General features: G+C 36.8%; 2 protein-coding genes, 1 long non-coding RNA gene and 1 other non-coding gene across 4 annotated transcripts in view; 2 read left to right on the forward strand and 2 right to left on the reverse strand.

Moving 5' to 3' along the window:
• The window catches only part of LOC123691525, a 1,905-nt gene extending 1,186 nt beyond the window's left edge, over positions 1–719 (reverse strand). Inside the window, exon 1 of the ribosomal RNA XR_006751412.1 lies at positions 1–719. This exon is cut by the window's left edge and continues 1,186 nt beyond it. This is a non-coding gene — a ribosomal RNA (small subunit ribosomal RNA).
• A 13,848-nt stretch (positions 720–14,567) lies between these two features.
• LOC123691327 (proline-, glutamic acid- and leucine-rich protein 1-like) lies at positions 14,568–17,069 on the forward strand. The gene is made up of 6 exons (XM_045635659.1): positions 14,568–14,586; positions 14,684–14,744; positions 14,852–14,984; positions 15,376–15,558; positions 16,136–16,220; positions 16,470–17,069. The coding sequence occupies exons 2-6, from the start codon at positions 14,686–14,688 to the stop codon at positions 16,952–16,954; spliced, it is 945 nt and encodes a 314-aa protein (XP_045491615.1). The 5' UTR covers positions 14,568–14,586; positions 14,684–14,685; the 3' UTR covers positions 16,955–17,069.
• A 459-nt stretch (positions 17,070–17,528) lies between these two features.
• On the reverse strand, positions 17,529–19,870 carry LOC123691322 (putative nuclease HARBI1). The gene is made up of 5 exons (XM_045635653.1): positions 19,580–19,870; positions 19,251–19,441; positions 18,685–18,817; positions 18,415–18,556; positions 17,529–18,319 (listed from the first exon to the last, which is right to left on the reverse strand). The coding sequence occupies exons 1-5, from the start codon at positions 19,802–19,804 to the stop codon at positions 17,931–17,933; spliced, it is 1,080 nt and encodes a 359-aa protein (XP_045491609.1). The 5' UTR covers positions 19,805–19,870; the 3' UTR covers positions 17,529–17,930.
• Positions 19,871–20,936: 1,066 nt separating this feature from the next.
• On the forward strand, positions 20,937–22,789 carry LOC123691333. Its single transcript, XR_006751377.1, has 3 exons — positions 20,937–21,509; positions 21,971–22,153; positions 22,603–22,789. It is a non-coding gene; the product is annotated as an uncharacterized LOC123691333 (long non-coding RNA).
• The last annotated feature ends 3,376 nt before the right edge of the window (positions 22,790–26,165 follow it).

The following is a 26,165-nucleotide window of genomic DNA, read 5'->3' on the forward strand; positions in this document are numbered from 1 at the left end:
ATGCTCCGCAAACGTGTCAGTATCACCGCGGATGCGGTGCACCGACAGCGCGGCGCACAAATGCAACTACGAGCTTTTTAACCGCAACAATTTTAGTATACGCTATTGGAGCTGGAATTACCGCGGCTGCTGGCACCAGACTTGCCCTCCAATTGTTCCTCGTTAAAATATTTAAAGTGTACTCATTCCGATTACGAGGCCTCGTAAGAGTCCCGTATCGTTATTTTTCGTCACTACCTCCCCGTGCCGGGAGTGGGTAATTTGCGCGCCTGCTGCCTTCCTTGGATGTGGTAGCCGTTTCTCAGGCTCCCTCTCCGGAATCGAACCCTGATTCCCCGTTACCCGTGACAACCATGGTAGTCGCAGAAACTACCATCGAAAGTTGATAAGGCAGACATTTGAAAGATGCGTCGCCGGTACTGGACCATGCGATCGGCAAAAGTTATCCAGATTCATCAAAATTAACGACTTCAGACGCCAGGCCCTCCGTCGATTGGTTTTGATCTAATAAAAGCACTCATTCCATCACTGGTCAGAGTTCTGATTGCATGTATTAGCTCTAGAATTACCACAGTTATCCAAGTAACTGAGTAAGATCTAAGGAACCAAAACTGATATATTGAGCCATTCGCGGTATCGCCTTAATACGGCTTGCACTGAGACATGCATGGCTTAATCTTTGAGACAAGCATATAACTACTGGCAGGATCAACCAGGGAGCTAACTAAAGCTTCCGCTAGAGCCTCAAACGTGACACGACGATGCCGCCGCGACGTTCGCTTCTCTATATACATACATATGCGCGCGGCGTGTTTAAATAACATGATATGCAACGGCGGCGACCGTCACACGCACACTATTCACACACGCGCGCGCGCACACGTGGATAAATCTGAACACAGTCAGTTAAATCGTTGAAAGTATCATCTTAACGAGACACCCCTTAACAATTCCCATTCGCATCAAGCGAAGGAAAAATTTTAATATCGGTCAACTTTTATGACGCAAACGATCAATCTACGCACGGAGAGTGGAAGGATCGAAAATTGCGACCACATATAAACATCTGATAAAAGCCCATTGGTACATCACAAACGTGTGCGATGTGAGCAATAAAAAATTTTATACTGCCGTTCAATAGTAGTCGTATATTTTTCACGGTCTGCGCTCCGAGAGTGTATCAAGATGCGTAATATTATTTATTACACTACACATATAAAATACAATCTACGAAACTGACAATCTATCAAACCGTCGGCAGACGCAATGTTACTACAGTTACTAATTTCTACTTCTTCTACTACTACTACTAACTACTACTACTACTACCACCACTAAAGATTAAAAACTGTATCGCGCCGTATGCACAAACGCTTTTACAATATCATCATCTTTGGTGGTCTTTTATTATTTCATAGAACTAACACACTACTCTACAACTCTGTCACAGACTCACCACCAAACACCAACCCCACACCGACACGCGAACGGCGGCAACGAGGAGAGCGCAGAGCACACGGGCGACGCGGTACAACAGCGACGAAATAATGATACATACACATACGTACGTACAAATGTCTCGCTGCCCACGCGCAACGCCCCCCCGTCTTCGCTAGCCTCGCGCACCGATTGTCTCGCATCCCGGCTACGATGTTTCTGCTTGTTTATTTTTTTCAGATACTATTCACGTATCACGCATGGCATATGTACATACATACATACATAATACATACATACAAACATACGCCGCGCGCGACTAACGCCTCGTGTTTTCAAGGTCAAGTCAAAAAACTTTGCACGCGTGCAGTTACGGCGTGCAGTCGTCAAAAATAATTCATGATTATAAATTTCGTGGTCCATATTAAATAAATTATAAACAACAACAACAACAACAACAAACAACAACAACAACAACGACAACGTCTAACTAACGTCTATCTAACGTCTTCGAAGTACACCTTCAGGTCACTCCATCAAGTCCGGAGGTAAGGTCTCATCATAACTAACAAAACGAGCCCAAACTCGGCACACCTAGCTCTACTCGTCTATTAGTTCCAGTAGCAGTCTTCGAAGTACACCTTCAGGACACTCCATCAAGTCCGGAGGTAAGGTCTCAACATAACTAACAAAATGAACCCAAACTCGATACACCTAGCTCTAATCGTTTATTAGTTCCAGTAGCAGTCTTCGAAGTACACCTGCAGGTCACTCCATCAAGTCCGGAGGTAAGGTCTCAACATAACTAACAAAATGAGCCCAAACTCGGCACACCTAGCTCTACTCGTCTATTAGTTCCAGTAGCAGTCTTCGAAGTACACCTTCAGGACACTCCATCAAGTCCGGAGGTAAGGTCTCAACATAACTAACAAAATGAGCCCAAACTCGGCACACCTAGCTCTAACCGTCTATTAGTTCCAGTAGAAGTCTTCGAAGTACACCTGCAGGTCACTCCATCAAGTCCGGTGGTAAGGTCTCAACATAACTAACAAAATGAACCCAAACTCGGCACACCTAGCTCTACTCGTCCAATAGTTCCAGTAGCAGTCTTCGAAGTACACCTGCAGGTCACTCCATTAAGTCCGGTGGTAAGGTCTCAACATAACTAACAAAACGAGCCCAAACTCGGCACACCTAGTCTCTACTCGTCTATTAGTTCCAGTAGCAGTCTTCGAAGTACACCTTCAGGACACTCCATCAAATCCGGAGGTAAGGTCTCAACATAACTAACAAAATGAGCCCAAACTCGACACACCTAGCTCTAATCGTTTATTAGTTCCAGTAGCAGTCTTCGAAGTACACCTGCAGGTCACTCCATTAAGTCCGGTGGTAAGGTCTCAACATAACTAACAAAACGAGCCCAAACTCGGCACACCTAGTCTCTACTCGTCTATTAGTTCCAGTAGCAGTCTTCGAAGTACACCTTCAGGACACTCCATCAAATCCGGAGGTAAGGTCTCAACATAACTAACAAAATGAGCCCAAACTCGACACACCTAGCTCTAATCGTTTATTAGTTCCAGTAGCAGTCTTCGAAGTACACCTGCAGGTCACTCCATCAAGTCCGGAGGTAAGGTCTCAACATAACTAACAAAATGAGCCCAAACTCGGCACACCTAGCTCTACTCGTCTATTAGTTCCAGTAGCAGTCTTCGAAGTACACCTTCAGGACACTCCATCAAGTCCGGAGGTAAGGTCTCAATATAACTAACAAAATGAGCCCAAACTCGGCACACCTAGCTCTAACCGTCTATTAGTTCCAGTAGAAGTCTTCGAAGTACACCTGCAGGTCACTCCATCAAGTCCGGTGGTAAGGTCTCAACATAACTAACAAAATGAACCCAAACTCGGCACACCTAGCTCTACTCGTCCAATAGTTCCAGTAGCAGTCTTCGAAGTACACCTGCAGGTCACTCCATTAAGTCCGGTGGTAAGGTCTCAACATAACTAACAAAACGAGCCCAAACTCGGCACACCTAGTCTCTACTCGTCTATTAGTTCCAGTAGCAGTCTTCGAAGTACACCTTCAGGACACTCCATCAAATCCGGAGGTAAGGTCTCAACATAACTAACAAAATGAGCCCAAACTCGACACACCTAGCTCTACTCGTTTATTAGTTCCAGTAGCAGTCTTCGAAGTACACCTGCAGGTCACTCCATTAAGTCCGGTGGTAAGGTCTCAACATAACTAACAAAACGAGCCCAAACTCGGCACACCTAGTCTCTACTCGTCTATTAGTTCCAGTAGCAGTCTTCGAAGTACACCTTCAGGACCCTCCATCCAGTCCGGAGGTAAGGTCTCAACATAACTAACAAAATGAACCCAAACTCGACACACCTAGCTCTAATCGTTTATTAGTTCCAGTAGCAGTCTTCGAAGTACACCTGCAGGTCACTCCATCAAGTCCGGAGGTAAGGTCTCAATATAACTAACAAAATGAGCCCAAACTCGGCACACCTAGCTCTAACCGTCTATTAGTTCCAGTAGAAGTCTTCGAAGTACACCTGCAGGTCACTCCATCAAGTCCGGTGGTAAGGTCTCAACATAACTAACAAAATGAACCCAAACTCGGCACACCTAGCTCTACTCGTCTAATAGTTCCAGTAGCAGTCTTCGAAGTACACCTGCAGGTCACTCCATTAAGTCCGGTGGTAAGGTCTCAACATAACTAACAAAACGAGCCCAAACTCGGCACACCTAGTCTCTACTCGTCTATTAGTTCCAGTAGCAGTCTTCGAAGTACACCTTCAGGACACTCCATCAAATCCGGAGGTAAGGTCTCAACATAACTAACAAAATGAGCCCAAACTCGACACACCTAGCTCTAATCGTTTATTAGTTCCAGTAGCAGTCTTCGAAGTACACCTTCAGGTCACTCCATCAAGTCTGGAGGTAAGGTCTCAACATAACTAACAAAATGAGCCCAAACTCGGCATACCTAGCTCTACTCGTCTATTAGTTCCAGTAGCCGTCTTCGAAGTACACCTGCAGGTCACTCCATCAAGTCCGGTGGTAAGGTCTCAACATAACTAACAAAACGAGCCCAAACTCGGCACACCTAGTCTCTACTCGTCTATTAGTTCCAGTAGCAGTCTTCGAAGTACACCTTCAGGACACTCCATCAAATCCGGAGGTAAGGTCTCAACATAACTAACAAAATGAGCCCAAACTCGACACACCTAGCTCTAATCGTTTATTAGTTCCAGTAGCAGTCTTCGAAGTACACCTGCAGGTCACTCCATCAAGTCCGGAGGTAAGGTCTCAACATAACTAACAAAATGAGCCCAAACTCGGCACACCTAGCTCTACTCGTCTATTAGTTCCAGTAGCAGTCTTCGAAGTACACCTTCAGGACACTCCATCAAGTCCGGAGGTAAGGTCTCAATATAACTAACAAAATGAGCCCAAACTCGGCACACCTAGCTCTAACCGTCTATTAGTTCCAGTAGAAGTCTTCGAAGTACACCTGCAGGTCACTCCATCAAGTCCGGTGGTAAGGTCTCAACATAACTAACAAAATGAACCCAAACTCGGCACACCTAGCTCTACTCGTCCAATAGTTCCAGTAGCAGTCTTCGAAGTACACCTGCAGGTCACTCCATTAAGTCCGGAGGTAAGGTCTCAATATAACTAACAAAATGAGCCCAAACTCGGCACACCTAGCTCTAACCGTCTATTAGTTCCAGTAGAAGTCTTCGAAGTACACCTGCAGGTCACTCCATCAAGTCCGGTGGTAAGGTCTCAACATAACTAACAAAATGAACCCAAACTCGGCACACCTAGCTCTACTCGTCCAATAGTTCCAGTAGCAGTCTTCGAAGTACACCTGCAGGTCACTCCATTAAGTCCGGAGGTAAGGTCTCAACATAACTAACAAAACGAGCCCAAACTCGGCACACCTAGTCTCTACTCGTCTATTAGTTCCAGTAGCAGTCTTCGAAGTACACCTTCAGGACACTCCATCAAATCCGGAGGTAAGGTCTCAACATAACTAACAAAATGAGCCCAAACTCGACACACCTAGCTCTAATCGTTTATTAGTTCCAGTAGCAGTCTTCGAAGTACACCTGCAGGTCACTCCATTAAGTCCGGTGGTAAGGTCTCAACATAACTAACAAAACGAGCCCAAACTCGGCACACCTAGTCTCTACTCGTCTATTAGTTCCAGTAGCAGTCTTCGAAGTACACCTTCAGGACACTCCATCAAATCCGGAGGTAAGGTCTCAACATAACTAACAAAATGAGCCCAAACTCGACACACCTAGCTCTAATCGTTTATTAGTTCCAGTAGCAGTCTTCGAAGTACACCTGCAGGTCACTCCATCAAGTCCGGAGGTAAGGTCTCAACATAACTAACAAAATGAGCCCAAACTCGGCACACCTAGTCTCTACTCGTCTATTAGTTCCAGTAGCAGTCTTCGAAGTACACCTTCAGGACACTCCATCAAATCCGGAGGTAAGGTCTCAACATAACTAACAAAATGAGCCCAAACTCGACACACCTAGCTCTAATCGTTTATTAGTTCCAGTAGCAGTCTTCGAAGTACACCTTCAGGTCACTCCATCAAGTCTGGAGGTAAGGTCTCAACATAACTAACAAAATGAGCCCAAACTCGGCATACCTAGCTCTACTCGTCTATTAGTTCCAGTAGCCGTCTTCGAAGTACACCTGCAGGTCACTCCATCAAGTCCGGTGGTAAGGTCTCAACATAACTAACAAAACGAGCCCAAACTCGGCACACCTAGTCTCTACTCGTCTATTAGTTCCAGTAGCAGTCTTCGAAGTACACCTTCAGGACACTCCATCAAATCCGGAGGTAAGGTCTCAACATAACTAACAAAATGAGCCCAAACTCGACACACCTAGCTCTAATCGTTTATTAGTTCCAGTAGCAGTCTTCGAAGTACACCTGCAGGTCACTCCATCAAGTCCGGAGGTAAGGTCTCAACATAACTAACAAAATGAGCCCAAACTCGGCACACCTAGCTCTAACTCGTCTATTAGTTCCAGTAGCAGTCTTCGAAGTACACCTTCAGGACACTCCATCAAGTCCGGAGGTAAGGTCTCAATATAACTAACAAAATGAGCCCAAACTCGGCACACCTAGCTCTAACCGTCTATTAGTTCCAGTAGAAGTCTTCGAAGTACACCTGCAGGTCACTCCATCAAGTCCGGTGGTAAGGTCTCAACATAACTAACAAAATGAACCCAAACTCGGCACACCTAGCTCTACTCGTCTAATAGTTCCAGTAGCAGTCTTCGAAGTACACCTGCAGGTCACTCCATTAAGTCCGGTGGTAAGGTCTCAACATAACTAACAAAACGAGCCCAAACTCGGCACACCTAGTCTCTACTCGTCTATTAGTTCCAGTAGCAGTCTTCGAAGTACACCTTCAGGACACTCCATCAAATCCGGAGGTAAGGTCTCAACATAACTAACAAAATGAGCCCAAACTCGACACACCTAGCTCTAATCGTTTATTAGTTCCAGTAGCAGTCTTCGAAGTACACCTGCAGGTCACTCCATTAAGTCCGGTGGTAAGGTCTCAACATAACTAACAAAACGAGCCCAAACTCGGCACACCTAGTCTCTACTCGTCTATTAGTTCCAGTAGCAGTCTTCGAAGTACACCTTCAGGACACTCCATCAAATCCGGAGGTAAGGTCTCAACATAACTAACAAAATGAGCCCAAACTCGACACACCTAGCTCTAATCGTTTATTAGTTCCAGTAGCAGTCTTCGAAGTACACCTGCAGGTCACTCCATCAAGTCCGGAGGTAAGGTCTCAATATAACTAACAAAATGAGCCCAAACTCGGCACACCTAGCTCTAACCGTCTATTAGTTCCAGTAGAAGTCTTCGAAGTACACCTGCAGGTCACTCCATCAAGTCCGGTGGTAAGGTCTCAACATAACTAACAAAATGAACCCAAACTCGGCACACCTAGCTCTACTCGTCTAATAGTTCCAGTAGCAGTCTTCGAAGTACACCTGCAGGTCACTCCATTAAGTCCGGTGGTAAGGTCTCAACATAACTAACAAAACGAGCCCAAACTCGGCACACCTAGTCTCTACTCGTCTATTAGTTCCAGTAGCAGTCTTCGAAGTACACCTTCAGGACACTCCATCAAATCCGGAGGTAAGGTCTCAACATAACTAACAAAATGAGCCCAAACTCGACACACCTAGCTCTAATCGTTTATTAGTTCCAGTAGCAGTCTTCGAAGTACACCTTCAGGTCACTCCATCAAGTCTGGAGGTATGGTCTCAATGTAACTAACAAAACGAGCCCAAACTCGGCATACCTAGCTCTACTCGTCTATTAGTTCCAGTAGCCGTCTTCGAAGTACACCTGCAGGTCACTCCATCAAGTCTGGAGGTAAGGTCTCAACATAACTAACAAAATGAGCCCAAACTCGGCACACCTAGCTCTAATCGTTTATTAGTTCCAGTAGCAGTCTTCGAAGTACACCTTCAGGTCACTCCATCAAGTCAGAAACTAAATATGAAATTTATAATCCCATAAGTATAAAATCTATAAATAAAATGAATGCGTGAAGGATCAAGTTTATTAGGTCAAATATTTTGTATTCGTACAGTGATCTTTTCGTAAACGAGGAGCTGCTTACAAGCGTCACAGTGTCCACTCACAACGGCGGCCGAGCGCAGACTAAAATATTTCATTACAAATTTTTGTGCAATAAATCAAGATGAGCCAGTAAAATAACCCTTATTTCAATCCAATAAGTATCACGCGTTACAACTAAATATGTGAAAAAATAAGGTTTGATTTCTCAGCCTATTTGTAACATTTTGATAGTTTTCTTTGCTACCTTTTTGAGTTGGACATGTCTGCTTACTTAAAATATTTTTAAATCATTAAATTTATTTTATTAAATACATGAAAAATGTTCCTTTATTCAGCACGATATTGTCAATTTTGTGTTTGTGCAACGGAAAATATTTTTTACTAGCGGTCCGCCCCGGCTTCGCCCGTGGTACATATTAACGTTTTCTCTACATAAGAACCATCCTCGTACTTCAAGGAATATAATAAAAAAAGAATTATCGAAATCGGTTCAGCCGTTCTCGAGTTATGGAATTACAACGAAAAGTGGCATTGATTTTTATATATTAGATAATATTATAAACCAAAATTTTCGACTAAAAAATTGCTACCATTTAAAGATTAACCCTTAATTCACTACCTGAGTCCATTGGACTCACATCGAACTTTCAAACTATTATATTTTTTTCCCCTGGTGACTTATTTCCTCCACCGTCTCAGTACCTTCCTGCAGTGACGTGGGCACCGCGGTAGCGAGAGGACGTGCGCCTGCGCTGCGTAATAGGTAAGTTATTACGTCGAGTGAGTCCCATGGACTCATACTAGTGAATTAAGTAATATTTTATTTATTTGTTACGATTCTTAAATGTTGCTTATTTGTCGTATTAATGATATAAAAATATGTATTTTAATATTTGTTGTTGTTGTAGGTTTGTAAAATGGATCTAAAACAACATAAAGTTGTAAATATGAATGAAGACCAGGCAGATTCTGTTTTGGAATCATGGATCACACAAATTATGAATGATGAAGATGCGAGCCACTCTGAAACCGAAGACAAGCTATCTAGGACAGAAAGAAAGCATTGTTATCCATGTAATTACAAAAAGAGAACAAAGACTGCACATTCAGGCACTAGATGTCTGAAGCCTGTATGTTTGAGTTGCTCAAAAATGGCATGCCGTCGCTGCCTGCAATCGGTGGCAATACCCCATTGCACGTTTTATTTTTTTGTATAGAAGCGTACATTTTTGTTGTTTATTTTCTGTTTTGCATTCCTTTAGAAGTCTTATAAAATTAAAAAGAGCCATTAGTTAAAAATATTTGCCATTATTGTAGGGCTTTGAAAATAACTCTGTTTTCTAAGACTATTAGAATAAGTTTTTTTTTATTTTTAAGAGTATTTCAGAAGTTTATCCAGTTTTATTATTTTTTTGTAGTGCCTTAATAAACATTTAAAAATAATAATAAAAAAACTTAATAAAAAAAAGAGTTTTATTTGAAAAAAACACGCCAAGAAAATATATGAGTCCAGTGGACTCATGGAAGCTGTTTATGTTAGCAAATTTCACCTAGTGAATTGAGGGTTAAGGATTAATCTATCTATAGTAATTATTAGTTTAATTTGGTTTTGTATTATTTTGTCGCAAAATGTACCGAAAAACTGCTTATTTTTGTCAGATTCGTAAACGCGTCCTTAAGAACATCGTTTTGGTTAGGCTTCCATTATCAAGCAATTTTAAACTTCATTCAATTGACATACAGTTCAGATTATTTTGTACTTTTCAAAGACCTAAGGGAGAGTCTGTTCTGCCAACTTTTAGAAAAAATAAAAACATTTCTAATGTTGGCCCCTCCGATGTAATCATTTAATATTAGATTTAATTTTTTAGTTTTAATTATTTATTATTATTTCTTATTTTTTTTTAAACCTTATTTTTGTATATTTTAATTTTAAGCTAATACATTAATAAATTATTTCTTTCTTTCTTCGATTTCTTGTCAATGGTTAAGACTTAAGCATAGACAACCTCTTGATGTTGATTTGTTGTTTGAAATTTGAATTCAAAATGGCGTTTTATTAATTGTTTTGGTGGAAGATAAACAAAATCTGTTCTTCGTATATCGTAGATTTTCTTACTTATTTACTCAGTTAATGTACAGTACATTGAATTTTTTAATTTGTTATATTTCTGCCAAAAGTGAAAGAAGAAGAAAAAGTGTTATGTGTAAACAATGTTAAAATCTTTGTGTAGATAATAATTGATAATAATTATTAATGTGATTTGTGACTAAGTATTTGCAATATATACCCAATGACTGTTCTATTAAAGGAAGATATAAAAAATAATAATTTTTACGAGAAAACTTCTCTATTACGTCATGTTCTGGCTGTAGAATCAATTGGAGAGGAGATAATATTATTATTGTTTTGTCCAAAGAAAACAACAACTTCTTACAATTCCAATATGGCGATCCGAACGGCAACGATATATTGGAAATTTAGAATGAGATTTTAAAATAGAAATCCCGCAAAATATTTCAAGGAAAAGTATAAAATGTGAATCTAGTTGTATTCACATAATATTTAAGCCGAATTAAGTCCTACATGCCTAAATAAAGATATTCAGTAAAATTCAAAATTCAAATGGAATTATCCATTTTTGCTGATAATAGTGAGTTTTAATATTATATAAAAATGTTAGATATAGGTAATTATTATTATATTATAATAAACTTATTGATCTACATTGTTGGTGTTTTATTTTTAATTTCCTATAAATTTGAATAAGGATGAGAATTAGTAGTGATGTTACCCAGCATCGAAAATTTTATCGATATCGATATGAAGTTTTATCGATAATATGTACTCAAAGAGACATCACTAGCAACTTCAACTTTTAAATGTTGGCAGCAATGTGGATCATTTTTGACGTGAACTTTTCATAGGTTGGTATATAAGACTTAACCTAAGTAATACATGCATATGTGTGCGTGAGCTCGAAATCGAAGTACTGAGTGCCGTCTCTTCCTATACCTATTACTTGCTCTGTGAAGTTAACCCGTCTAGCGTCATACGCACAGATGTTATGCGTCCCAAGTATGTCGAGGTAGTTTACGAAATCTAGCTTTTTTATGACTACCGAGTTTGAAAATTTTATTTACCCTATTGTTCTATAATTATATGCCATGTATGATATATTTTTGGAAAGAGGAAGAAACTAGTTATAGCATAAAAATGTAATCATGACGATATATTTTTTCTATAAAATTATAAAAAAATTGATTTTCTTTTGTTTTAATTTTAATTGCTTACATACCTACTAACACTTACATGATAATGGTGAGTCATCAAATGATCATATTCACGTTTTCATATCACTACACGATTGCCAAATACATTCACTTATATTTTCACACATTTAACACAACGTATTTCACTATGAATAATAACAAATATCCATTATTCACAAACAAGAAAAAAAGCGCCATTTTGCGTCTTCCGCACTGAAAAGTTGAGACACTTTTTCACTGAGTATTCTTCAAATATCCCTAAAACCAATATCATAAACGTATTCTACGTAAAATTTCCAGTAATATACGTCTCAATTATCACTCATCTAATTATTCCTCTCGGCATAATTCACAATCCAAATATTCGTTGAACAAGACGAACGTTACAAAGTACAAACTATGGCCGATGACGCAACTCAATCAATGATTCACTTTTTTTTTTTTTTGTGGTTTTAGTCTGTATTTCCTGTCTTGGAGTCGTGTCGATTTGAATTATAAATGTTTAAGGCATAGAGAAATATTTTTTATACTGGAAACATTCACTTGTACGTCTCTACTGATGACCTTCAATGTCACGGGCCGCGTTACGCACTGCGTTTGTCAGCGCAGGACGCTCTCAGTACAATTTGAGTTACGCTACAACCGCTGTGCGCAGAGGCGGCTCGTGACAAAATTTTATGGGTGTTCACTTGAAATAAAACACTGAAAATACATGATGTTAAAGCAGTACAATTTAATTAAAAAATTACTTATAAAGGAAATGCATACGTCTTTCTTTTTGGTGTGCAAAAATATCTATAACTTGACACAATCTATTAACCTTCGTAAAATATGTCTGTTTTCATCGACACGGTCATTGAACTCGCGTATTGACTTTCGGTACGCGGAATCTAATGCTTTACGAATGTCTTGTCGTTCGATAGACGCCAATTGCAGTTCATTCAACAAATGGTACCTACCGAGATTGTGAATGTTTTTTCATCTTGATTGAAAGATGAGCTAAGTCGTCAACGCCAGTAGCTGCGTTTGCTACTGGCGTTGACGACTGCGGCGGTCCCTTAGCTTTCAATTCAAGCCGAATTTGTAACGTTTTAACACACTTTTTAATGAACGCCACATTATAATTGTCCATTTTAACACTCACAAGTAATACTGATAACTACAGGCTATTTCAACAATCAACACGTATCTTATGATTTTAATTCGAAAATTCCCGATTATAGGTACATTCGCGCGCGTGCAAGTTGACTATAGTGTTTGTTTATATTATTTTGAGTGGCAACGTCGCGCAATCGCTGTCTTGTGTACGGGCGCGCGGTAAAAACGAACCGGCAACGTTTGCGGGAGCGGCGCTCCGAATTTTGCTATTTTTTCATAGAAAATCTTCTGTTTTACGCGCAGGGCTCTGACAAAACTATCTCTTTCACTCCTATTGGATTTCGTATTAGAAAATGTACTGAATATTTTTTCATTGGAGCGCAATCGTGAGCGCTCCGCTACGCGCGTTTTATAATACAGTATTATACCTACAGGTGTCAGGTGTATGGAATGATGGAATGATGGATATATTCATTGGTATTGCCAGTAGTTTTTTACGATTACGATTGATTTTAAATAGTAATAATTAATATTAATAATGAAATTAAGGAGTATGATTTTATTATAATTATTTATGGGAGTTCACTGCACCAGCGCTCCTTAGGGCGAGCCGCCTCTGGCTGTGCGTAGGACGCTACACGGGTTAAGAGGCTGATTCAAGAATGTTCTGCCATATTTTTCATTCTGTCAAACACAACGACAGTGCAGAGATAATTATTCCAAGCCCTGACACCGATATTTTTGTATTAGGCCTTTATTTCTGGCATAAACTTGAAAATATACTCGCCATCTTTGAATGCTCCCCCCCACTCCCCCATGCAACTATTTCACTGTACGAACTATTGAATCGTAAACAATGGACTATTGTTAATTATTTAAAATAATAATTTAAAAAATATATTCATGAGTTTTCAATCTATAGTGGTTTAAAGTTAACTCAAAAATGGACCATTTTCGTAAATTTTCTAAAAAATCTTAGAGAAAGTGTAAGAAATGTTATAGTATGCTATATATTCGTGATCTACTCAATAAGCTCTTTCATTTGATACCCCACGCGGCATGTTTTGGAAATGTTTATTTTTTTCTTTGTATGCCATATTTAATAACCGGGGTGCGGGGAAGGGGACCACAAAACTGGTTGGCAACATCTGTCTATAGGATGTCTGGGATCTATACAATATATATCAGAAGTCAGATTTAGGTCCGCTATTTATGCAAACGAACATCTCCTTGGAGCCTGCTCTATGAGCCAAAAAACTGTTATCGCATTTACATTCTCTTGTTTATCGAATTTTTGATGGGTCCGAATTAGGATTATAATGATAACTGCGTTAAAAACAACCGACTTTAAACTTGCACTTGCAACATTTACAAATGCAGACAAAAATGCTCATAAAATAAAAACTTACTGGGCCTATCCGAATAAAATTTTTATGGGACCAATTCGACACCATCCCGCATCGAACAAAAAAAGAATCACGTAAATCGGTTCAGAAACCTCGGAGTAATCGGTGTACATACATAAAAAAAAAAAAAAAAAATTGGTTGTCTGTAAAGTCGGTTTACTGACGATAATTGAACGTGACAACGTCCGATTGTGCTTCTTTGTCGCTCGTTCCGCGCTCTCGTTTCCTCCTTTCGTCTCCTCCTTTTTTTTGAAGTCGGTTAAAAAAAAGGAGTAGTTTTCCTATTACGGTGGTAGTTATTTCCAGGTAACTCTGTATTAGGTTATATCTTCTCCTATTACGGCCCTATTCATAGAACATATTAAAATTACCAGCCCCCCTAGCCAAGTGGCATACGATTTATAGCGTTTCTCTTTCTACAAACGTTGACGCCTTATCGAATACGATAAACGACAGGTAGCCAAGTGGATTAGAACTTGGCGAACGCTTATTCTATTGGATCGTACGCTAATGTCTATGGCTTCGAATTCTAACGTCAGTCAGCGTACGTCAAACTGTCAACTGTCATTCAGTTTGACATTAGTAATGTTGAAAAATATTCTTGAAATATTCAAATTAAACTGCCGAATTCCGAAAACGGAAAAAGTAAAAAGTCAAAAAATTTTTGAAGTGAACTAAAAAATACAGGTTGTGCTTTAAATTATAAAAATACAAATAGAGGTAAGTTAATTTTGCATTTGCAATGAGGCATAAAAAGATATAATGTCTTCAAGGTTTAAATTTAATTTATTTATGTGTACTTATTTTTCTAGTTTAGAAATGGAGAGACTGCGCGCCAGCCAGGAGCAATTTTCTGCTCTTATAGAATTCATGGAAAGGTACTATTAAAAAAATACAGTTTTGATTCCAAACTTGCTTCAATATTTTTATAATAAACAATGAAATCATTAATACCAAGTGCTTCATTGGTGTGTGTTACCCATAGGTATGGTGACCTCTCTCGACCACAGCGGGGACCTCAGGGTCGACTAAAAGCCGACCAAATGTGGGCAAGGCTCACATTATTACTTAATTCAGTTGGTGGTGGGGTTCACAAATCACAAGAGAAGTGGAAGAAAGTAAGTTTGAACTTGCATCTTGTTAACCTAGCTGTATATTTCAAACTCTCAATTGTTTTGCTATTAACTTGCATCTTGTTAACCTAAGTGTACATTGCAAACTCTCAATTGTTTTGCTATTCACTTGCATCTTGTTAACCTAAGTGTATATTGCAAACTCTCAATTGTTTTGCTATTTACTTGCATCTTGTTAACCTAAGTGTATATTGCAAACTCTCAATTGTTTTGCTATTAACTTGCATGTTGTTAACCTAAGTGTATATTGCAAACTCTCAATTGTTTTGCTATTTACTTGCATCTTGTTAACATAGCTGTATATTTTAATATATTCATTTATTTTGCTATTGCCCTTTTCATGCACCGCTTTAACTCACAACATGTAAACCTAAAGGTCTGGGCAGATTGGAAGACTAAAACAAAAAAAAAGAAAATGTTGATTTCCAACCACACAAATGGTACTGGTGGTGGTCCAAGCAGCAGGCTGTCTCTAACAGTTTTGGAAGACCGAGTCTGTGCCATACTGGGAGAGACTGCTGTTCTTGGTCAAGCTGGCATACAAGAGCATGGCTTTAATGTTAGTACTATTATATTATAGCAACTTTACGTATCACACCAATTCCTCTGTAACTTGCATGGCCAATAATAGATATTTATTTTGAAAGAGATTACATATAAGCCTCTTTCAACTTGTGTAAAATGAATTGTATTAAATAAATAAAACAAATAAACAGCTTGAAAATCTATACTAATATAATAAAGCTGAAGAGTTTGTTTGTTTGATTGAACACGCTAATCTCGGGAAATACTGGTCCGATTTGAAAATTTCTTTCGATTTTAGATAGCCCACTTATCGAGGAAGGTTATAGGCTATATATCATCTCGCTAAGACCAACAGGAGCAGAGCACTGCAGGTAAAACTACGGAGCACAGCTAGTGTTTGAAAATGTAATTCCATCACAATATAATTAATAGATAGTTAATGTTGATGAGAACATTAAATATCTTTTAATTATATTTTATTCTTTATAAATCTATATCAATTATACAAAATACTTAGCTAACAATTCCTAATCGTAACATTTGTAAGTGTTAAGAGTATATGATAAAAGTTATAAATAACTAATATATTGATAAAAATAAATATTTTTCAGGCGCCACCAGTACCAAGGGAAGAACCCATTCCTGAAGATGTGGAAATTGAAATTCCTGTAGGCTTAGAGAATTTTAATTATAATAGTAAGTTTTATTAAACTCTATTTACTTATTAAATTAGCCTTCTTCTAGGAGCTGTTTTCAATCGTCATAATATAGTTTAATCGATAATAATTGAACATAATTCATTAAATGACTTGAATAAATTAGTCTTTGCTTGTATCCTAGAGAATATTATTCAACAGATGGAATGGATGAACATTTCTAATTTATAATATAAGTGAAAGTCAGAATTATATTTGCCTCCTTAACATTATTTTCATTACTCAACAGCAAGTGTTCCAACATTGCCAGCATCACCGCTACTGCTAGACCCACAGCCCTCACCACCACCACCACCAGTACGTCCGCCGCCCCCTCTACCGCGTTCTCCTCCGCGTCCCACTGGTCGACGGTCATCGGCGTCACCGCGATCTGCGACTGCCTCGCCGCGACATGGGATGCAGAGAGCTCGCAGGAATCGCGGCTTAACGCCATTTGACCGGGCCGCTACAGAATTTGTGGCGGTTGAACAACGACGCCTTGCACTGGAGGAGACGCGAGAGAAGCTTTCCCATGAGCGAGAAAGGGAAAGGGAAAAGCTTCTCCATGAACGTGAGAGGGAGCGTGAGGAACTTTTCCACCAAAGAGAAATGGAGCGACTGCGGCTGGAGTCGCTAAAGGTTGAGGCAAATCGCGAGCAAACTAGGGTGATGCAGCAAATAGCTGTTATCGGGCAAAGGTTGCTCGAGATATTGCCTCAAGGGCCCGCATCTTAATTTTTTTTTTCATAGGGTTTTAAGTGTATTATTTAGTGCCTTTCTTTTTATTTTTTTTAAGTGCTTGTTTTAGATTTTAATATTTTAATTTAATAGTTTAAGTACAGTATTTTCTGTCCTCAGTCTTTAGTTGTTTTACTTTTTACACGCTTTTTATTAGCTTCACCTGTATGTTTGAATGTTTGTTTGTAACCGACTTCTTTGGGCGCGATTTTGACCCACTTTAAACGGCCAGATTTCGTTCAAACTTTGTAGATTTATTGAGGACCGATGACAATACACTAATTTGATAAAATTATTCCATTTTTCAATTTGCAAAAAGCGTGTTTTTTAGTTTTTTTTAAACTATTATTATATATATCTTTAAATTTAATAGGATTTATATGTACTTAATTTATTTTAAGTGTTTGTTTTAGATTTTAATATTTTAATTTAATAGTTTAAGTACAGTATTTTCTGTCCTCTGTCTTTAGTTGTTTTACATTTTAATCTTTAAATTTTATAGGATTTATATGTACTTAATTTGTTTTAAGTGTTTGTTTTAGTTTTAAGAATATTAAATAAAACATATATATACATAATAATAGTATATTTTATTACTTAATTAGTTAAGTAGTTTATACCACCATTAATTCAGTACACACTTTTTTAAATACTAACAAAAAATACAATAATAAAAATTACAAACTTAAAAATATAAAAAACAGGTTGAGGCTGCAACAATGATCAATTTTTTCACCTATGACCTGCACTAAAATATGAGCAGTTATCAGAAACTTTAAAAGGATTAATATATACTGTAACTAATGCAGTTTCATTATTTAAATCTGTGTAGGTAAACAAAATAATGTTTTAGGAGCGAAAAAATATTATACAAAACTACTTGGTCAGGCATACTAAATTAGGCTTAAAAGTAATACACATTAAAACTACACACAACACACTTTAAAAAATACAAAAATACAAAAATAACCTACTAAACTAATCTATTAACTAAATTATTTAGCATTATTCTGCCACTCATCAGCTCATCTTGGTTGCTGGAAATGGGTCCAACCCCCACACTCGGTTCATCACCATCCTCTTGTTGCTCAGCCATATTATTAGGGGGAGGTAATTTAGCATCCAGTGCAATATTGTGCAGAACACAACATGCAATAGTTACCTCACTGGCAACACGAGGATGGTAATGGAGTGTACGATGCTTCAGCAAGCATCTCCAACGAGCCTTCAATACACCAAAACATCGTTCAATACAATTGCGTGCCTGTAAATGGCGTGTAGTGTACACCTCTGCTCGAGAACCTGGTTCGGCATTTAAAATTGGTGTCATCAGCCACGCTCTCTGTGGGTATCCAGAATCACCTTAAAGAAATAATGTAGTTAAAGAGCTTTATAAATTATAACTCCAATATTTTTATGATAAATATGTAGAAGTAGGTAGGAATTAAATGATTTACCTAATAGCCACGTCAATTCACCATTTTCGTGAAGTCCACGCATGTATGGTTCCACTTCACTGGATGACCATATGAAGGAATCATGCGTGGCTCCACCATATTTTGCATTGACATTGATAATCTTTAAATTATCATCACATATCTGAAAAAAAAAATTTAAGTTATAAAAAATATTCTATTTGCAGTTGCTTTGTTATTTTGTTTTAATGAAACATGATTAAAAACAATGCTTACTAACTAATAATACATATGCAAAGAAAAATAGCTTACCATTTGCACATTTAAGGAATGGTATCCTTTTCTGTTAAAATAATTCTGTTCATCAATGTGGGGTTTTACAATTGATATGTGAGTGCAATCTATGCATCCAATTACCCCTGGCAATTGAAATTTCCTTTGAAATCTGTAATTAGGTACATTCACATTTTATAATCAAAGACAATTACCTACATAATTATATTAAACATATTATAATACAATTGTTAAAAAGACTTTCAAATGAATTTGTCATAATATTTTGTAAACCTTTAAAACATTTAGAATTGAACAGAAACAAACATTTTGTGGTATAATAGAATTGTTTGTGACTACAATAGCAGCAACCTTCTTCAATGCAAAGGATTATGTTATTTATTAAAATTGTACAAAACATTGAAAGTTTTTTTTTTTTTTTATGTCAGAGCAAGCAACTTAAGCATAAGAAATAAACACTTGCAACATAAGAAGTGTTGCAGGTGCTTTGCCGGCCTTTTATGGACAAATAAGCTCTTTTCTTGAAGGCCCCAATGTCGTAGTTGTACATTGAAAGTTATAAATAAATTAATAAAAACAATTACTCTTGTCGAATTCTTGTTCTTTCTTGGTGTGTTTGAGGGAAAACTATCCATTTTTTCACTATCCGAGGACTGTTGAGTGCCTCCACAACTTGCCTAATGCATCTACTTGTAGTGCGTTGTGGCAAATGTTGTGTGACACCCACAATTCTCTGATAGGATCCCGTTGCGAAGAAACTCAGAGCGCAAAGAACCTACGAATATAAGTAGAATTAGGATACGTAATATAGGTACCTAATAGATATGCACAACACATGCCTTTCATTGGGCATTTAAAATATCGGACATCACTAATAATTATAAACAATCGCAGTGAAGAAACTGTGGATTACCTTTACTTCCAAAGGAATTTCTTTAGTCCCCCGTATGTTTGTTTCGTTACGTAGGCTGCAGCAAAGCTCGCTAAAAGTTTTTTTATTTAACCTAAAACGCTCCTGAAACAATTGTTCCGGCATTTCATTGATTGTCTCTAAACTCGGTCTGGACGCATTTCTTTTTTGGCGCCTGAGCCAAAGTTCTTCATCGTGCGCAGCTTTTAAAAGTCTCAAAGCGTGCATTTTATGAAAACTAAAATTTTATAATCACTAAACACAACACGAAACTTCAACAGCTGATTATAAAATCGCCATTTTGTTTCGATTTCTACAAGATGTTATAGCGTACGCTAGTTATCGAACGCCCATTGGCGTAGTCTCCTGTCAAAAGTGCCACTTGGCTACTCTGTGCACTTGGCTAAGCATTTGTATGGCGCCTGTCGTATGACTTAGGTACCTAACGTTTCGTCACGTTTCGTCTAATAGAATAGAAAAACATTGCCACTTGGCTACCAATTTTCGTTTCGTTACGCTGGGTCACGTGACGTATCTCCAGCTTATGTCAATCTCATACATTCGTTTATCTATTCTATCAAACGCAATGACTAAGGAATAGGGAAGTGAATAAATAATCGATTATTACTTTAATCGATTATTTTTTTTCCATTTTCGATTTTTTATAATCGATTTTATTAATGGTAAAAATCGATTTTTAATAAATCGATTATAAGAATTACACAATTTAAATCGATTTTTGTAAATAGTGCTATCTGTGCGATGGATGACAAATTATGAGACTAAAGTTGACAGACTAAAAATATTCATGATATTTGATGGCAATTAAATTATTATAAAAAAAATGTGTGCATGAACTAGTGTACAAACGTAAGAAGTGAAACTTCTTTAAGACCTTATTTTTCAAAAAATAATTTACTATATGCAACTTTACAGAAATACATCGAATCACGCGTGGTAGGGATAAGAAAAAGATCGCGCGTAACGGAAAAAATGTCATGCGTAACGAAAAAATGTTACACTACATTTTTTTCCAACCCCGATAAAGAAGTTTCACTTCAAAAAATTAATTCAAAAATTTCACATGTGAAAATTAATAAAAATTACAAATGAAAATTTTTAGAAGCATTTTTTTACTGTAATAAAATTTTAAAATTTACACCTGACAGCTAACTTCAGTATTATGAAATAATTGGTAAGTAAGTTTACTGAACAAGTCGATAAAAAAATCAGCGCCATCTGTACTCCATGTATTTGTATATCTATATTCACAAATATATAGGTATATATAAATGCATGGAGTGTTCAGGGTCATGTCCGGTACATGGTCCGGTATTGGGGCTTTTACCTTACATCGAATAGGTTTTTTCGCATAAAAATTCGAGGTGAAAACAAAAATCGATTATTTTTTTTTCAAAAATCGATTTTTCACAAATCGATTTATTTCTAAACAAAAAAAATCGATTATTGATTAATCGATTTTTCTGAATCGAGGTCACATCCCTACTAAGGAATCCTATGGACAGGGCATATTGTTCTATACAAACAACTGATTATACAAATATCATGCATTTCGATACCGAAATAATAAAACTAATACTGTCTCTTTCTAACTAATGAATATTCTGATATGTGAAAAAATATGACTATACGTCAGTCAGTGCTAATTCTATACCGCTTGACATTTGAAGTTAGCTCAAATACCTACTGTGGCCGGTCGCCATTTTATGTTCTCGTTAATACGATGTACATGCTCTGTCATTGCTCCGTAGTAAACATTGAAAAATATTGAATATTTTTGTGATTGTGACAAACATTTGTGTCTAAAACATATAGAGTGGTCAAGGACAAATAGTGGCATAATGCCAAAGCGCAGTATTGTGAGATGTGGCTCCGGAAAGAATGAAAACCAGAAAAGTTTGTCTTTGCACCGGTATGTATACGTTTTGACTGAAATATTAGTTATTTCTTTGCTGATTTAGTTATTTTCATGTATATTGAATTAAGGAGTATTCACAGACTATGTTCAGTGCAAAATTGTTACCAAATATAGCTTTATTTTGTATATTTTCGTTCTAGTAAAATAATGAATTTGGGTGCTAGTGATGGATTATAATATCGACATCAGCAAAATGTTCGATGATGACGTGCGTCTCCCAAGGCTGTGTCAATAATCTTAAGAATAGTTGCTTTGGTGAATACACTTCCAAAATAACAAATTAATTTTGCCAAGAGCAGCAGAAGGAAAAATAAAACACTTAAATTTACCTAATATGAATTTTAACTTAAGTAAGATTAATCGCTTTTATAGTACCTACTTTAATTAAAAATGTATTTATAAATAAGTCAGGTCAGGACTAAAATTATAATAACCTAAATATTCATTTTTTGAAGGTTACCAAGAAGTGAAAATAGAAAAGGAGAATGGTTAGAAGCAATTGAAACTGAAAATATCAAGCCAAATGTAAAGGATTTAACATAGTACATTTCCCAGAAAGTGCTTTCAATAGAACAATGGATGTGATTAGTCTGCACGATGATGCTACACCAGTATGTCTGCCGCTGCATTCACACAGGGTGAGGTTTTTATCTGTAGACACGTGATGTCTTCCAATTTACTTTTGGTCTTTTTATTTAGATTTAGGGCTGTCATTTATAATCTAACGTTTCTCCTATTTTGAAGGAGGCCTGTGAACAAACTGAGATGGTTTTATATGATTTTTTGAGTACAAACTTGGGTGATATTTGGTTGTTGAAATGTTATTGACTGAGGGAAAGTGCAATTTACTTTAAATACATGGGGTGTTTTAAGTTATTTTTCTATTCTTTATAAATTTATATATATATAAAGCATTTGAATGCCATAAAACCAAAAATATAAATTCAAATTCCGCTATTGTAAGCCCTAATGTTGATATTAATTTCAAACCATCAGCATTGCCCTTTTAATTAAAATGTATTGCATTTTAGTTTAAATGTAAAGTGAACAATGCTAGTTAATGTAAACTGTGACATTTCATTTCCAGGTACCAGTTGAGCCTCAAATCCCGAACTCAAAAATGAACAGAGTGAATCCGAGTGCATCCCAGGCTGCACAAAATAGTTTAGCTCTATAATTTTCTCTGTTATTATATATTATTGTTTTTTTGTCTTATTATTTATAAATAAATAAATTACTGTATATTGTGTTGTTCATCGTAATAAAATACTATTATATACCTGTATTATTATATATGTTGTTTCATTATATTACATTCCTCAAAACTGAAATTACCAAATTGTAAGTCTACCGTAATCCTTATATCGAAGTCAAAATTGAACTGGATTTATCAAATTATACAGCTATCTTGTCCTGCGAGGTTGCTGGTGTTTTACAAGTAACCCTGTATAGGTGTTACCGTCACGAGCAGCCATCGCCATACTTAATTTTATTAATTGGCATTGTCATTTTTTCCATTTGTAATTTTACGTCTATGTTTTGTACAATAAAGTTAAAATAAATAAAAAAGAGTGTGTGTTTATGTACACGCGTTAGAAGTTACTTCTTTGGCGTATGGACAAAATACTAGAATATACAACTTGAACATAGTTATCAATTTTCATACCACCTAGAACTTACTTCATGCTGTTAATTTTAGGTGTCGGTGTGCGCGCGCATCGTAAAAATTCACTCTCACTATTTTTCTCCACCGCGCCAAAACAAATACTTATAAATTCAAAATAAATATATTAATATTATTTTTATATCGATAAACATAATAATGTTTATCGATATATTCTCGGCACTAAACACCGCCATGTTTTGTTACAAGCATTATGGCGCCGGCCACACTTTTTTTGTAGGTATGTCACTTCCATGTGATTCCATATTCATTGATCAAACGTTACGCTAATAGAAAGCCACTTGGCTAGGGGGGCAGAGACGTTAGAGCGTTTTCACATTGTCCGGTCCGATATCGGATATCGGACGCCGATAGCCGATATCCGATATCGGAGGCTAAGTAAAATGTATGATTTACGTACCTGTCTTTCACATTGTCCAGTCCGATATCGGATATCGGAGCCAACACCGATATTCCCGTGAACTATCGGACGATAATGTTCAGTGTTACCAGCTCAATTTTCGAAAAGGTAGTATACCAACAGCAAAAAAAGCACTAGTTTGTGTATTTTCAGTCATTTCTAGGCGCTAAATGTAAAAAAAAAATCCTTTCATTTACTTTAAACCTTTTTATTAAGAAAACATTCATTTAAGTATTTAAAGGCATTAAAAATACGATTTATACGGGAGCTATTTTAATATCGTCCTATAATATACGGCAATTGGCTGAACTGAAGTAAACAAAAATATATTGTGTTCTTAAATTCAACCGTATCTTCGAAATATTAGTATCTTTTATCTTTATTTACTCATTCTGCCTCGCTCCTCCTCCTACTCGGACTACTGTTGTGCTGTAAGCTGTTTATTGTATTGTTGTCATTGAGTCACAGATTTAGTGCTTTGTTTTAGCGCCGATATCAAACCTGTATAATAAATAGCACATCTAAATAATATTAAGTAATTAATAATATCAAATCTTTTTTATATTTTACTTTTCCAGCTGTTTTTGAAGTCGGTTTCTTTATTGTAGTTATTTTTACTGTATGTACAACTACGATCTATCAGTTGATTTTTTTTAAATCAAACCCTTTTTATTGAAAAGAAAATTTACAATACGGCAATTTTGTTTAGTTTTCTCTAAAATTTCAGAATTAGAATGCGGCAACCCTTAGACTAAGGATTGGTCTCCGCGCGCGCGCTACGACTAGATACCGCTCCACCTAAAAACAATAGCTCCGTGAGTGCGGCAACTCAGTTCTGTAGTGTGTGTAAGGCAATTTGTAAGGACGCTAGTGTGTGTGAAGAATTGTACTGCCAGCTACATAAATTTTACCCCATAAATGGGAAATGGGCTATCTTGGAAAGAAGTTTGAAAAATATTTTCATTTCATTTTGGCCTTGCCGGGAATCGAACCCATGAACATGTGACTCAAATCCACTTGCGATGCCACTATACTATCACAAAGGTTTTTTAAAAGTAAAAAAGCAGTAATAAAAAAATAACATATGAGTCAGTTAAACAAGGTTAAACAGAAATAAATTATTGTTATTATCATTTTTTTTATAATATGCGTTAGTACCTAATAGTATTGAAAAAAAAAAAACATTATGAATAAAATAAGTTCAAATTAAAAGTGTGTTTTTGGGATATGCAGTACGGCAACACTAAATGGCGTCGTATTTTCGTAAACAACATTTTCAAAGTACAGGTGAAATATCGAATAATACGATTATTCCTGATGTTACGTGATCCCAGTGTCTTTCTTATTATTTGTTGTATTTTTTTTAAACAGTTTTATGGCACAAACAGGCATTTTACTTCAGGTTTTGTCCAAAATCTTTAGAAACTATCGGTACACCCTCTCCACACAATGCTCGTGACACGACTGGCTCGGGTACGCCGATTTCGGCGTACTTTTAGTTGCCGCATTTTTCGAGTACGCCGGCGGTATCTAGTCGTAGCGTGCGCGGAGACCAATCCATAATCTAAGGCGGCGACCCTAAATTTTGTCAAGAACGCGCGGCGACTATTGAGCTTGTTTACTATTTTGGTTGTCATGGCTATATTATTATTAGTCTGTGGTACTATGTACATTGCGGAATCTGTGACTGTGAATTAGTTTAGTTTAATTTATTTCTGTTTAAATATTTGCACCCCCAGATATTAGGTAGAATGTACATATTAGCACTATAAAATTGTAATAACAGCACCTACATTTGTAAATGTAATTTGAATTTGTATTTGCTAGTTTCGTCGCTTTAATACTGAGTTGAATTTTTTTTTTATTTTATTTGTATAAGAACATAACAGTCATACATGATTTAATATAAAAAAGTTCTAAAATTCACTACGACCACACAACATGTTCTAATAATAAAAAAAGAAAAACAGCATATAAAAAAACAAGCCTCACAATGAAATTGAATATTGAAACTAGATTCTGACTCTGCAGAGGGTACAAATCCATACTCCGCAGTCAGCAGATTAAACCGGTTTGAAAAACATCAGTTTATTTATTACTATTTATTTCATTTAAAATAAAGTTTATTTTTTGTAACACAAATGCATCCACTGTTTATTTTAATTCCCAATATATCTACTTTTCCAGTTTCTGGCAACACTCATGTTATCGGGACGATATTATCGGATAATGTGAAAGGGCAAATTGTGTCCGATATCGGATATCGGCTATCGGCTTCCGATATCCGATATCGGATCGGATAATGTGAAAACGCTCTTACTCTAAAAATCGAAATCTGACATCTAGAATCGAATGCATTGATTACTTGTGAATAAAAATCATCATAAATTAATAAATTCGATTGACAAATATTTCAAATCCGTATCGATTAATTCACTTTAATCGATGTTTTTAAGCAGGTTACCTCTCTTTGAAGATAAAATTGATAGACGTCAAATGTTGCCTATTAAATTGGCTCGACTATAATATTTCACTTGCATAAGTAAGTAATGCATTTACCAAAAAT

Source organism: Colias croceus, chromosome 4 (assembly GCF_905220415.1).
Source record: "Colias croceus chromosome 4, ilColCroc2.1".
NCBI classification, from domain to species: domain Eukaryota; kingdom Metazoa; phylum Arthropoda; class Insecta; order Lepidoptera; family Pieridae; genus Colias; species Colias croceus.

Coding starts and splice junctions, on each gene's coding strand:
- LOC123691327 (XM_045635659.1), top strand. CDS start 14,686: ATGGAGAGACTGCGCGCCAGCCAGGAGCAATTTTCTGCTCTTATAGAA. Junction 14,745..14,851: donor CTTATAGAATTCATGGAAAG/GTACTATTAAAA, acceptor TGTTACCCATAG/GTATGGTGACCTCTCTCGAC. Junction 14,985..15,375: donor CACAAGAGAAGTGGAAGAAA/GTAAGTTTGAAC, acceptor GTAAACCTAAAG/GTCTGGGCAGATTGGAAGAC.
- LOC123691322 (XM_045635653.1), bottom strand. CDS start 19,804: ATGCACGCTTTGAGACTTTTAAAAGCTGCGCACGATGAAGAACTTTGG. Junction 19,442..19,579: donor AAATTCCTTTGGAAGTAAAG/GTAATCCACAGT, acceptor TTATATTCGTAG/GTTCTTTGCGCTCTGAGTTT. Junction 18,320..18,414: donor TGAATTGACGTGGCTATTAG/GTAAATCATTTA, acceptor TATTTCTTTAAG/GTGATTCTGGATACCCACAG.